The sequence below is a fragment of the Esox lucius genome, chromosome 25, assembly GCF_011004845.1.
Source record: "Esox lucius isolate fEsoLuc1 chromosome 25, fEsoLuc1.pri, whole genome shotgun sequence".
Taxonomy (NCBI): domain Eukaryota; kingdom Metazoa; phylum Chordata; class Actinopteri; order Esociformes; family Esocidae; genus Esox; species Esox lucius.
Genome location: NC_047593.1, coordinates 7,569,320 through 7,582,491, shown reverse-complemented (window position 1 = coordinate 7,582,491; position 13,172 = coordinate 7,569,320). Strand labels below are relative to the sequence as shown.

Sequence of the window (13,172 nt, the reverse complement as noted above, 5' to 3'; positions counted from 1 at the left end):
CAGTGTTTCAAATACTTGTTCTCCCCACTGTATAATCTCCCCAGCTTGCTAGGTTAGTGACCTATGAGGCCCATTCAGTTTTATTTCTAGGTCCACACCAGTGTTCTGATCCGTCTGGATCTCTTTCTTCTAGACTATAAGGGTCATAGCCAGTAATATTTCCATATGTAGTATTTTGTCCAGTAAGATACAAGGGGAGTGATTATTAGCATTTTGTTCTAGCCCAGTAATTTCAGCTTTATGGGTTTTTGAGAATAATTTTTCTGCTGGAGATTTTTCTGCTAGTACAGGGCGTATGGTTGATCTGGTAACAGAGATTGGTTAATTCTGTTCCCCACAGTTTATCATTTTGGACAAAAACTATTGCCTTTTGAATCTTTCCTATAGTTCGACCAGCCAATCTGTTTGCTTGTGGGGTTTATACTGGTGCATGAACTCTTTTAACCCCCTTGTTTTGACATCATACATCGACCATTTTATTCAAGTATTGCGTCCCGTTATCTCTTTGTATTTGTGTGAAGGCCTCATGGGCCATCCAAGCTAAGTACAGCATTTTTACAACATGAACTGCTCGGTTGTCCTTACAGGATTGTGCCATACAGTGCCCACTAAACATGTCTACTAGCACTATGAAGTACCGATGTCCCCCAAACGTACCTAATGGTAAGGGTCCTCCAGTGTCCATAACCCCCTAACTACATGGTATGGTGGATTTTATTGTGTTCCCATGAATCATGGCGAGGTTCCATTGCTTATATTCCTGACAAGTCTCACACTTGGAAATTGTGGTTCTAATAAGTGTTGGTTTATATTTCTACTGCAAATCGTCCTCGGTTAGAGGCCATTACTGTGGCTTCTTTTTCTTTTCTCATCTATATTTACCTTTAATATGGTAATGGCCCTAGGTTCTAATTCCACTGCCTTGTTCACTTGATTTTTTACTTCTCCCAGGCTTTCTTTTCCTGAGCTTTCCATGTAAGTTTCTTTCGCCCAAACTGTCTATGCGATAATCCTTTATCTTGTTCGTCCTTTTACAACTTCCTGTACATAGTTTTGAGTGTTTAGCATAATGTGGTATGTGGCTTCGAATATATTCAGTAACACCTTGAGCTTGTTGTAGTTGTTTCTTCTCAGGAAACCTCACGTCTTTCACTTTCGGTTGGTATTCAATTGTTGGTGATACTTTATCTTCAGTTTTGAATCCGAACTGTACACTCTTCCTAAATTTTTTATTTATGTTTATCTTCAACCCGACGTCTATACATCTTTTGACCACTTCCTCTATTTTGTTCAGGTGTTCTTCCCCATTTTCATCTGTAATGTATATATCATCAGCAGTTGATGTCGGAGGTTTACAAACTGTACACCTTAGCCACATACATGAACTCAGTTGTTCACAATTCCTGACATTTTATCCTAGTAAAGATTCCCCGTCTTAAGTCAGTTAGGATCACCATTTTATTTTAAGAATCTGAAATATCAGAATAATAGTAGAGAATGATTGATTTCAACTTATTTCTTTTATCACATTCCCAGAGGGTCAGAAGTGAGAGATTATGGGTATGAAAAGTAATTTAATTAAGCTTTACACATTGCATGATATTACTGACTGACAACTGTACAAAGGACACTAGGTCAATTAGTATTTTTGGTAGCACTGCCTTTAAATTATTTAACTTGGGTCAAACATTTCCAGTAGCCTTCCACAAGCTTCCCACAATAAGCTGGGTGAATTTTGGCCCATTCTTCCTGATATAACAGGTGTAACTCAGTAAGGGTTCTAGGCCTCCTTGCTCGCGCATGCCTTTTCAGTTTTCTGCCCACAAAGTTTCTATAAGACTGAGGTCAGGGCTTTGTGATGGCCCCTCCAATACCTTGGACTTTGTTGTCCTTGAGCCATATTGCCACAACTTTGAAAGTATGCTTGAAGTCATTGTCCATTTGGAAGACCCATTTGCATCCATCCATACATCCATCCATCTTCCCAACGTAACAATAGCCATTTTGTTTGTTTTTTGTTTCATTACACTAGAGAACATTTCTACAAAAGTAGGATCTTTGTCCCCATGTGCAGTTGCAAACCATAGTCTGGCTTTTTTATGGCGGTTTTGGAGCAGTGACTTCTTCCTTGCTGAGCGGCCTTTCAGGTTATGTCGATATGGAACTTGTGGATATAGATACTTTTGTACCTGCTTTCTCCAGCATCTTCACAAGCTCCTTTGCTGTTGTTCTGGATTGATTTGGACTTTTTGCACCTAAGTACATTATTTTCTAGGAGACAATGCGTCTCCTTCTGAGCAGTATGACTGCTGCGTGGTCCCACAGTACTTATACTTGCGTACTATTGCTTGGACAGATGAATGTAGTACCTTCAGGCGTTTCAAAATTGCTCCCAAGGATGAACCAGACTTGTGAATGTCTACAATTTGTTTTCTGAGGTCTTGGATGATTTCTTTAGATTTTCCCATGAAGGAAAGAGGTACTGCATTTGATGGTAGGCCTTGAAATACATCCACAGTTACACCTCCAACTGACTCAAATTATGTCAATTAGCCTATTAGATGCTTCTATAGCCATGACATTTCATCTTTTACAAGTCACACAGTTGGTATGTAAATTGTGTGACTCATAGGCTCAGTTGGTCCAGCGATACAAACTGCTGCCTCCAGAACACACATATGAGACAGCCCACTTCTCGGTCAGCACCCTTTTCTAACTTTCCAAAATTTCCTGTCAAATAAACACTATCAAATAAACACATGCACTGATATATCTAACTTTCCAAAATGTCCTGTAAAATAAGCACAGGCATTGATATATCTAAAATATATCAGTGCATTACTGATATATCTAAAATATATCAGTGCATGTGGATTCAGAGAGAGAATAACTACACACTCATTTTCCTGGAAATAATGCTTTCTGGTGGGATTTCTTCTGCAGTTCAATGTACTGAAAGGTTTCATATCTTGATGTAAATACAATTCACATCATTTTGTACCTGCAAGTGTTGTGATTGGCTGTGTTATTCACCTTTTGATTCACCAATTTCCAACTACAGCTCCAGAAAATATTAAGAGACCACTGCATCTTATTCTTTCCTTTTCAAAAAAGTTGAAGAAGAAAGTTTTGAGTAAGCAAAAGAAGCATTCAATTTGAAACGGTCTCTTAAACATTTAACCCTTCTGTTCCTCACTCAAAACTTTCCTTTTCAACTTTTTTGGAAAGGAAACTAAAAGGTGCAGTGGTCTCTTAATTTTTCCGGAGCTGTATATTGCACAATCTATTCTGTCTCGGATGTCTTTCATTACAACTTGGAAGACATATAGCGACATTGTGTGTCCTGGCTGTAAACGTGTGTATTGTAATGATTTATATGCCTTCCACCAGAAGCTTTCTACGGCTGAGGTATCGAGTAGAAACTGTTTGAGAATAGGATTTGTATCTCTTTATTGTTATGTCCTTTACTGCTGCACTTTGACACTGTGGGAACCATTCATTTGTTTTTTCTAAAGCTTCCTTTTCTACAGGATATTGTGGTTATTTGCGGTGTGACTGTGAGTATGATGTGAGCGTATTTATCATTTACTTTACCACAGTCATTGTTTCACTCAGCTGTGACTGCATGCATCAGTATCTACCTGGCTGGAGTCTGGCTTTTGTCTTGGTCGGAAAGTTTGCTTGGTCAGAAAGGTTGCTTTCCGACAGGATTCTCTCGGTCTGGTCTGTTTCTAAAGGCCATCATACGTACAGTTCAGTGATGTGCGGTGAGGTCTAAGTCAGGTTAGGCAATGAGAAACAACTATAATCTGATAGTCTATTCACTAGGATAGAGGTTTATCTTAAGAATGTTTCTGAACTCTCACTTAATGAATGTACCAGTAAGATAATCACACACACAATCAATATGGTAAACGATATAATCATTGTTAAATATAGGTGTATATAAATAGTAAGTCTTACATTGGAATAATCAAGTTACAATAAATGCATAAGTAAGGTACAATCAAATGCATTAGCCTTAAAGGCCCTGATGGCTCTATTATTTTTATAGAGGTTTCTGGAATTTGTGCCACCAATATTTAATAGAGAACTGATTCCAGAATGTTGTGGAACAATGGTGGCGCATCTAGGAAGATCCGCCCAGGGATTAGCATAAATGGGATAGCCAGGCAACGTTATGCAAGAAATCACTGTATAAAGTGTGTCTGAGGCTGGGAAGACTGTTGTTTTCTGCAGACCAACTCTTTATGATTTTCATTGAAGTCTTATTTGAATTCACAGTTACTGGGTCATTTTTGTGGGCAAAAATAAAAATTTTCCACAACACTAGTCAGTTGAACTCCCTAGCAAATCAACTTCTATTACATGTGTCATTAGTATTACAGGGAACGGTACGGTCGTGGTTGTCCCATACACGTATCTATTAGCACAGTTGCTAATGCAAATACACATTGTACTATATCGATCTCAGCACGCCGTAACACATATAACCGGTTTTGTCTGCCTGACTCAAAGAAAGTAAGCAATTGAGTGCGCAAGTAGCATATGATTACATAAGCAAGGTGGGAAGGCGTTTAAGGCCCGTAGCCACCCCTGGGTTGTCCCACTCCGGACCCCACGGGGCAATGTTCCGGTCCCATGCAAGCTTACAAACAAATAAAGAGAAGAGTCGCGCTTTCCAGTTTATTTTACAAACCACAATGGAACATATTAAAAATGTATTAAACATACCAGAACCTTCATTTACTTATTGTAATTAAAAATCAAACCACACAATGTATCACGGCAACTGACAAGGGACAACACAACAGAAAGATGAGGCCAGAGCTTCCGGCGAGGGGGAGATACACACACAGTTTTTTTGGACTAACTAAAAATCTAACTAAAACTAAAAATCTGGAGCCCTAGTGTGGTTATGATTTGGGGCCCTAGTTGCTTGTGGCTCATTAGATCTGGGCTTATATTGTGGTTTCTCTGAACTAGTTTGATGGCTTTCCTCTGCTCGCTTTGGTTTTGGCATAGTGCTTTGAGATGGCATCATAATGATGTATTAGGCTTTCAGTTCCTCTCTGTAGAGCTGAAGTCAGTGGGGCTAGGTTAACTGCGCCTGGGATTCCTGCTATGATTTCTTTTAGACTTCTTACTCGTCTATCTGTCTGTATTAGGACATTCACTTGACTCTACTAATTAGAGAGGCTCTCATTTAAGTCTTCTACACAACTAGTCAAGTCTCTTGGAGTTCCTCGTACTCCTGGGTTTAATTTTGTTCTTAGGAAGATGTATAGAACTGACTCCACTACTTCAGAGTTCTCTGCTAGTTTAATCACTCCCTGCACATAGTGCTGCACTGTTTCTCCAGCTCTTTGGCCTAAGGCCAGGTTCAACATTTTTAATTGCTCCATGTTGTTAGAAGCTCCTCTGGCCTATACCTAAGTGGAGGGCTTAGTGGGTCATCTAGTTCTCCGGAGTTTTGACTATCCCGAGTGACCAGGTATGGATCCACATATGGCTGGTATGCCACATTCCGATAATTTTTAAAACCATCATAATCTCCTGGAAGCAACTGAGTTTGGAACGGGGCTGACATGGTGCCCTCCAGAATGTGGTGCGAGTCAGGCGTGTGAGTAGGCTGGGTACCCTACCCAACAAATCCTGGGAAAGCATCGTCCTCAGAGACATCCAGGAAAATATCAATGATAACACAACTTCATTTATTAATATTTATAATATTTTTTATTCATGTGTGCCTCTTCTGCGCGATGGTGCCGCTGTGTTTTAATGTGCTGGGTAATGTCATTTTTACCGCCGTGCGCTACATTCAAATCAATGCGACAAACCTTACAAAAAGCGTGGAGGTTGTCGATATGACTATGCATGTAAATTGTTGCGTCCAACACTGTTAAAATTTACAGCTATATTTTGATTTCTTTGCGGGAAAACCGCCTTCACCTGCCATTATTTTCGCTCGCTTTCGGGTCTGAACTTTACGCGAAGCTTGCGCAGAGATCAACTGCCCAACTGGGTTATAGGTTGCCAGGTTGAGGTGACAAACGTGTTGAAAATTGTATGGTGTGTGGATTGGGTGGATAGGATACTTTTCATACAAAATCTGGCAACTAGTCAACATTAGACAAACATATTAGTCCGATTATTTATAAAGGAGTTTGGGCCATGCAAATTACGGGAGTTTCCCGGGAGAAATAACAAACGGGAGAAAACCCGGAAAAAACGGGAGTGTTGGCAGGTGTGCTCGGCAGGTGTAACAAAAGCAGTCTTGTCCTGACTGTCAGGAAGTATTGATACCTGCCAATAACTGCTGGTCTCCAGTCAAGGACCCCAAAATGTCACTGATGGTTGGAGGTGGGTAAGCATTGCTTTCTGAGATAGCATTGAGCCTCCTATAATCAACACAGACTCGATGTCCACCATCCTTTGGAAGCAGGACTACAGGAAAAGCCCAACCAGAAAAGTAAGGTTCCACAAACCCATTAGTCAACATGTTCTCAAGTTATTCATTGAGAATCTTTAGTTTGGCAGGAGACAACCTATAAGTATGTTGTTTAATAAATAATTAATTTACATAATTAAAAATCATTAATTCATAATTACATAATTACTTAGACTAAACAAAAGCACCATAGGCCAGGCACACTGTCAACGATGACTTTGTCTACCTCTTTCTCTCACCTGCCTACAAGGGACCCGGATGGGGAACGTGTTAAAAGAGCTTGGGCCCAGAGTAGGTGGCAGCATTTCCTGTTTATAAATGGTTTCTTCTTGGCATGGTAGAGTTTTTACTTGCATTTATGGATGTAGCGACGTACTGTGTTCACAGTCAATGGTTTTCAGAAGTGTTTCTGAGCCCATGCAGTGATTTCCACTACAGAATGGTGTTGTTAATGCAGTGCTGCCTGAGGGCCTGATGATCAGGACCATCCAATATTGGTTTCTCCGGATTCTCTGAATTTTATAATGATTTTATGCACTGTAGATGTTGAGATCCCCAAACTCTTTGCATTTTTACATTGAGAAACATTATTCTTAAGTTGTTGCACAGTCTTTCACAGAGTGGTGAAGCCCTCCTCATCTATACTTCTGAAAGACTCATCCTCTCTGGAATGTTCTTTTTATACCCAGTCATGTTACTGACCTGTTGCCAATGAACATAATTAGCTGTGAGATGGTTCACCAGGTTATTTCTAGCATTTCACAACTTTTCCAATCTTTTATATATGCCCCTGTCCTTGGTTTTTTGAAGCATGTTGCTGGCAGCAAATTCAAAGAGGGCATATATTTTTCAAGAAACAATAACATTTCTCAGTTTCAACATTTCATATGTTGTCTTTGTACTATTTTCTGTTGAATGTAGGGTTTAAATGATTTGCACATCATTGCATTATTTCATTTTTTTACATTTTACACTTTTTTGGAAACGGGTTTGCACAATGAATTATATTAATGAAGAGGAACACTGATCTGTAGGCCTTTGAGGGCCAAGGGAACTAAAGGATCCCAGTGCCTACTGTGGATTGTGGTGCCGTGGTCGGTGCTGTCCATCATAGTTTTGGGTTTCGCGGGTGTGTGTCTGCGTGAGGTGGCTGGTGTAGGGGCTCACACAGTGGAAAAAAATTATCTGCTGAGAAAAAGAGCAGCTCACAGGAAGTGAGCTGAGGCTACCAGGAGCCACAACCAACAGCAGATCAACCATCTACACCTGAAACAGATGATGTCAAACTACCCCACTCCCCTGGGTATTAATCTAAACCAGGGCCTGAAACAGATGACATCAACCTACCCCCCTGGGTATTCATCTACACCAGGGCCAGAGACAGATGATGTCCAACTACCCCCTGCAGCTGGGTATTCATCTATGAACCAGCCGATGACTCCTGTAAAATAAAAAACTTTCAAAGGCTCTGTGAAGAAATGGGGAGGCCTTACATAGACCCAAAAATATTACAATGGGAGGGGATGAGTGTAGGTCAAACCAATCGTTGAATAATTATGTAAAACATGTACCTCCTTCATAAACATAATTAACTAAACACTTTATAAAGGGGCCTAGAGAATTCCATAACAAGGGATCAATAGACAACACGAGAAGAGCTGTGATCTGACTCTTGACAACTGGATCCTTCCAGAACCCGACGCCGTGTACTGCTGATTGACTCCCCTGAATAAAGATGGGAACTTCTCTCAGTCTGTGTGTGTGTGACAGTCAAATGCTCTGCCTCTGAGCCGCAGCTCCGTTTTTACTAGGGATAGTAGCCAGTGAGACTAACCGCATAATCCATTTATAAAAACCTAGACCGTGGGACATTAAGATGGATTGAGACAAAGTAGAAAACTGTCCTGTGGTCTGACAAATCCATTTTTTAAAATTATGTTTAGGAATCATGGACACTGAGTCCTCTGGGCTGAACAGGAACAGTACCATCTGGCTTGTTATCAGCGCACAGATCAAAAGCCAGTATCCGTGATGGTATGGGGGTGCATTAGTGCACATGGCATTGGTGACTAGCACATCTGTGAAGGCACCATTAATGTTGAACAATATATACAGGTTTTAGAGCAACATATGCTGACATCCAGGCAATGGCTTTTTCAAGGAAGTCTTTGTTTATTTCAGCAAGACAATGCCAAACCAGATTTTGCATGTATCACAACAGCATGGCTCATTAGTACAAGAGGTGCAAAACTGGCCTCCTTCCAGTCCAGACCTGTCACCTATTGAAAACATTTGGCGAACTATGAAACAAAAGATACAACGAAGGAGGCCCCGAACAGTACAGCAGGTGTAATCCCATTTCAAGTAAAAATTCTAAAATATTTCACTTTCAAAACTACAGCAATTGCTCTCCTCAGTAACCAAACGCTTACAGAGTATTAAAGATAAGAAGTATAAGCAGAGGCTGTCCTAGGGGAACTACAGTTTCATCCTATAGGTTGTTCTCCAGCCTTACTAGTAAACCTGATTCTAATAATGAATTTAATGAAAGTTCAATTAGGTTAGTCACATTTGGGGTTGAAGAGAAAACCTACTTCATGAGTTGGTAACTTAGCTATGGGTCAATTTTACTCTGAGCTAATACTTCACAGGCTATAATATAAATTGTTGAGAAACATGGAAAATTAGCAAAGAAAATGTCCCAAGATGATACTCCAAAACAGGAACCAGAAGGACCACTGGAACCACAACTTAAGAGCAGGATGACTTTATCTACCCACTACCTTGGAGCCCATGTATTGTTTAACTGGAGGAACCAGGAAACACAGACCAAGACAAGATAGACGAAGTAATACATGAATTGGAGGACTGTGGACCGGGTTGGAAGGAAGGGGAGGAGCCACAACAATGACATGTATAAATGCTGTGTGAAATTGGGGCTTAGAAGCATTTTAAGGAAGCTCATAGCTTAGATCAGAGGCACAAGTTGACTGTGGTAAAGAATAATAGAATACTTTAGATAACTAAAGGAGAATCTACTCCCTATTCAGGCAGACACATGACCTTCGTTTTCAAGACAAACTTAGGTGGTGGGCTTACTGGTCTGAGGTCAGAGGCACAAGTAGACTGAGGTAAAGAATACTTTATAAGTATTCTGTGAAGGGCTTACAACTCACACAGGAAAAGCACCGTCTGAAGCAGGAAACCAAGGTAGGATGCACTGACACGAACACGCGAGTACCTGTGACATCATCTGCGGCCCATTGTTGTAAACCTTGGAAGTGGCACAGAGGGGCGCAACTCCCTCTATTGATAACAGAAACAACGCAGCGACAGCGGCGGAGCTGTTTAAAACAACCGTGCCCCATCTCCGAATCACCAGGGCCCTGGATCACTCACATTGGAGAGTCTGTCGTACACGTTGGACCGAAATAAGATCTGTGGCCTCGCGGGGCTCCCAGGTGATTAGGGGTTAGCTAAACAAAGACAGTCGGGATAAACCAAGAGTAGAACAGGCAAGAGTATACAGTAGACACATGAAGAGGCAGGTGTCCCACTGGGGGGTCAGACACGACCGGTCCCCCCATACTTGCTGTAGAACCGGCGTAGAAGTTTAACTGGACAGATCGGCCTGTCGGTCCCGGAGGGACCTGCAAAATGTAAACTGCAATTAATAGCCTAAACAGATGGTATACAAGTGAATACAGAATAAATTAAATGGCAATAAGTTACAATGTAGGATTACACTCATGGAATCATGCATATTAAATTATTTAAATATTACTGTTGTGGAGATGTCTGTATATCTCAGCGCATTAGTTGGTGTGGAAAATAGGTCAATGTAAAATAAATGTTTATGTCCACATGAGCTCACGACATTTAGTTTGCCGGCAAGAGAAAATGTGTCCCCCAAGTCTCAAAGGAAAGATGGTTCAGGAAAATTAAAGTTTGGTTGGACATCACATTTAGGAGATTTTTTTTTAACCAAAATCTAAGCCTTAGCCACGACCTGCAGAATGGAAGTGTTTAAACTTATAGAAACTCTGAGAAGCTCGATGTTTGAGGTAGTGAACCAATTCAAAGGGCTGTTAAGATTGAAAACTGAACATATTACTATTAAGATGTTGAAATGTTGAATATGTATTTTGAAATACATGCAATATTGCAGGTTCTATATATAAAGCACAGCAATAGAGATCTCAAACAAGGAAATGAAGTAGGAAAGGGGCACCTTAAGACAAATTCCTAATTCGTGTCATATGTATCATCGCTTTCATTAAAACTATGCACAGGAAATGTACTGTGTGAAGTCTGTGTTCATAAGTGCACAATATTTTTACACTGTATATGGTAGTATTATAATGAAAAGCCACAGCAACATAATTATTTAGCAGACCAAAAATGAGAAGCAGGATGTCTAACTTTAGATGAAGGACAGAACAATAATGAAGAACCAGACTCAGACAGGGGTGGCCTGTTATATTCTGACTGTGACCTAATTGTGACCTTGTCAAGTCTTTATGTTATGAAGATAATGCAATCTATGTTAATCTGTGATGTTTTTCCCAACAGGGATCGAAACATGGTGAATCTGTCTCTCATGTGTCTGGGTCTGCTCTCCTTGTGGGGGGTCAGAGGGGAAGTAGCTCCAAATTTCAACCACTGCAAAAAGTTTTTCTTCAGGCAGACGCCAGTGTCCGGTCTGAACATAGCCCTGCCCACTCCTGTTGAGACCAAGACGCAGAAATTAGTTAATCCTAAGAAATGTCTTTCTGCTTACAATGCTGCCTCTCCTGCCTACATCTGTCAGATATACAACAACCAGTACTACTTTGCCACTCTGTATGACAGAGGAAGGAGGATCCCTTTGTACTCTGCATATAAAATGGATATCAAAGGGGAACCTGAAAGGAATGGGTCCATAGTTAATTATGAGCCGCAGGTTTGAATATTTGCATTCTCTTATCACATTTTCAATGTCTTATTAATTCAATGCAGCAACATTTTGACAAACACAACTGTAAAATCATTAAACATATTTCTGTGGTTGAAATATTTGCAGTAGAAAGAGACCATTAGCCTTTAAAAGCGCTAAAAGATATGTTTTTCTTTTTTTCTGTTCATTACATTGTAATTTGAGACTAAATACCAGTAGAGTATAAAATGCATATAAAATGGATATCAAAGGGAAACCAGAAAAGGAGGGGACCATAGTTAATTACGAACCACAGGTTTGAATATTTGCATTCTCTTATCACATTTTCAATGTCCTATTAATTCAGAGCACCAACATTTAGATTAACAGAACTGCAAAACCATGTAGCACATTTGTGCGTTTAAAAGATTTGAGGTAGAAAAGGGCAATCAGTCTTTAGAACTGGTTTCAAAAATGGTTTAATGCAAAAAGCACTAAATGCTAGGTTTCTCCTTTTTTCTGCGGTAAGCTACTATTTATTATATTGTAATTTCAGACTAAATAACAATAGAATAACAGTAATATGAGAATGAAGGCTACCACATGGCTTGAACAGCAGTGGCTAATTTGGTCCAATTTGTATTTTTCAGCTTGTGCATCCTGGACTAGCAAAAAATCAAATGAAAAAGAAAGAATGCTTGACAGAAATCAAGAATTACAACAAAAATCAGAGTAATGACTGCAAAGAATCCTTTCCACAATACCGACAGACCTACAAGCTTAGCTGGAGTCAGGCCCTCAATGATGACTTTGGCACCTATACCCGTGGACACTTGAACCCTGCAGGGCATCATGGAAAAGGAGATGCCTCCCAAGCCACCATGACCTTCACCAACGTAGCTCCCCAAAACCCGACAATGAACCAGGTCCAATGGAACCAGTATGAGCAGAAGCTGAAGAATGTTACCAGTAAAGGCTGTAGTAATATGTATGTTGTGACGGGGGTGGTCCCAAGCAATAAGTGGGTAGATCAGAAAAATCGAGTCAATGTTCCCAGTCATTACTGGAATGCCTTCTGCTGCACTGACAACAACAATAAACCTCTCAGGTCTGGAGGTGCCTTGTGTCCTAACACAGATAAGGGTCGAGTTACAGAGTATAAAACTGTTGCAGATCTTCAGAAGGAGCTTAGAAGGCTAATGCGTGTCAAAAACAATGTCCAAATCTTTAAAGGCTGTTAATCTTAGACAGATGTGGCCAGACATAAGTTTAATATCTGGTGTGATTATATTGTGTTACAAAATGCAAACTTTGGCTATCTGAATCTATTACTATTTGCTGTAGTGTATGATGATGAATGTTTTAGAAATGACTGAATTTAGTTAGTAATAAAAAAAGGTTCAAACCTTGCTCCATGCCGATCACAACAATTTCAAAATGAGTCCTTAAAAAACACCCATAAACCCCAAAATGTTTTTCATTAACATTATTCCTCAAGTAAGGAAGAGAATTGGATTCAGAATTGAAATGTCTGGGTACTTCCTGAATTGACTGGAAATTTCAGTGGAATTGACCCAAATTCCGCTATTAGTCACACGGTTTGTCTCTGAAATATGTACATCGTTGTTGAGACTGAATGAGAGTTTTCTACATTTTGTTCAGAATATTTTTGTTGGGTGACAGCTTTTTCTGATAGATAGTTGTCATTATTAACCAATAAATACTTTTTTAAAGCTAACTGTGGATTGAGGACATTTGTATTTTGACATTAAAGAAAGCTACGGGCAGCATAACATGGTTACGGCA

The 13,172-nt window shown here is 40.0% G+C and overlaps 1 protein-coding gene across 3 annotated transcripts; it reads left to right on the top strand.

Moving 5' to 3' along the window:
• Positions 1–9,389: 9,389 nt before the first annotated feature.
• On the top strand, positions 9,390–13,104 carry LOC105010142 (endonuclease domain-containing 1 protein-like). Of its 3 annotated transcripts, none has more exons than XM_029118423.1 (3): positions 9,390–9,661; positions 11,024–11,393; positions 12,017–13,104. In XM_029118423.1, exons 2-3 carry the CDS (start codon positions 11,034–11,036, stop codon positions 12,605–12,607), a joined length of 951 nt encoding a protein of 316 aa, XP_028974256.1. In that variant the 5' UTR covers positions 9,390–9,661; positions 11,024–11,033; the 3' UTR covers positions 12,608–13,104. The 3 variants fall into 3 exon arrangements, with proteins under 3 accessions (XP_028974256.1, XP_028974257.1, XP_028974255.1); XM_029118424.1 differs by lacking the exon at positions 9,390–9,661 and adding an exon at positions 9,668–9,912; XM_029118422.2 differs by lacking the exon at positions 9,390–9,661 and having other exon boundaries at positions 9,668–11,393.
• The last annotated feature ends 68 nt before the right edge of the window (positions 13,105–13,172 follow it).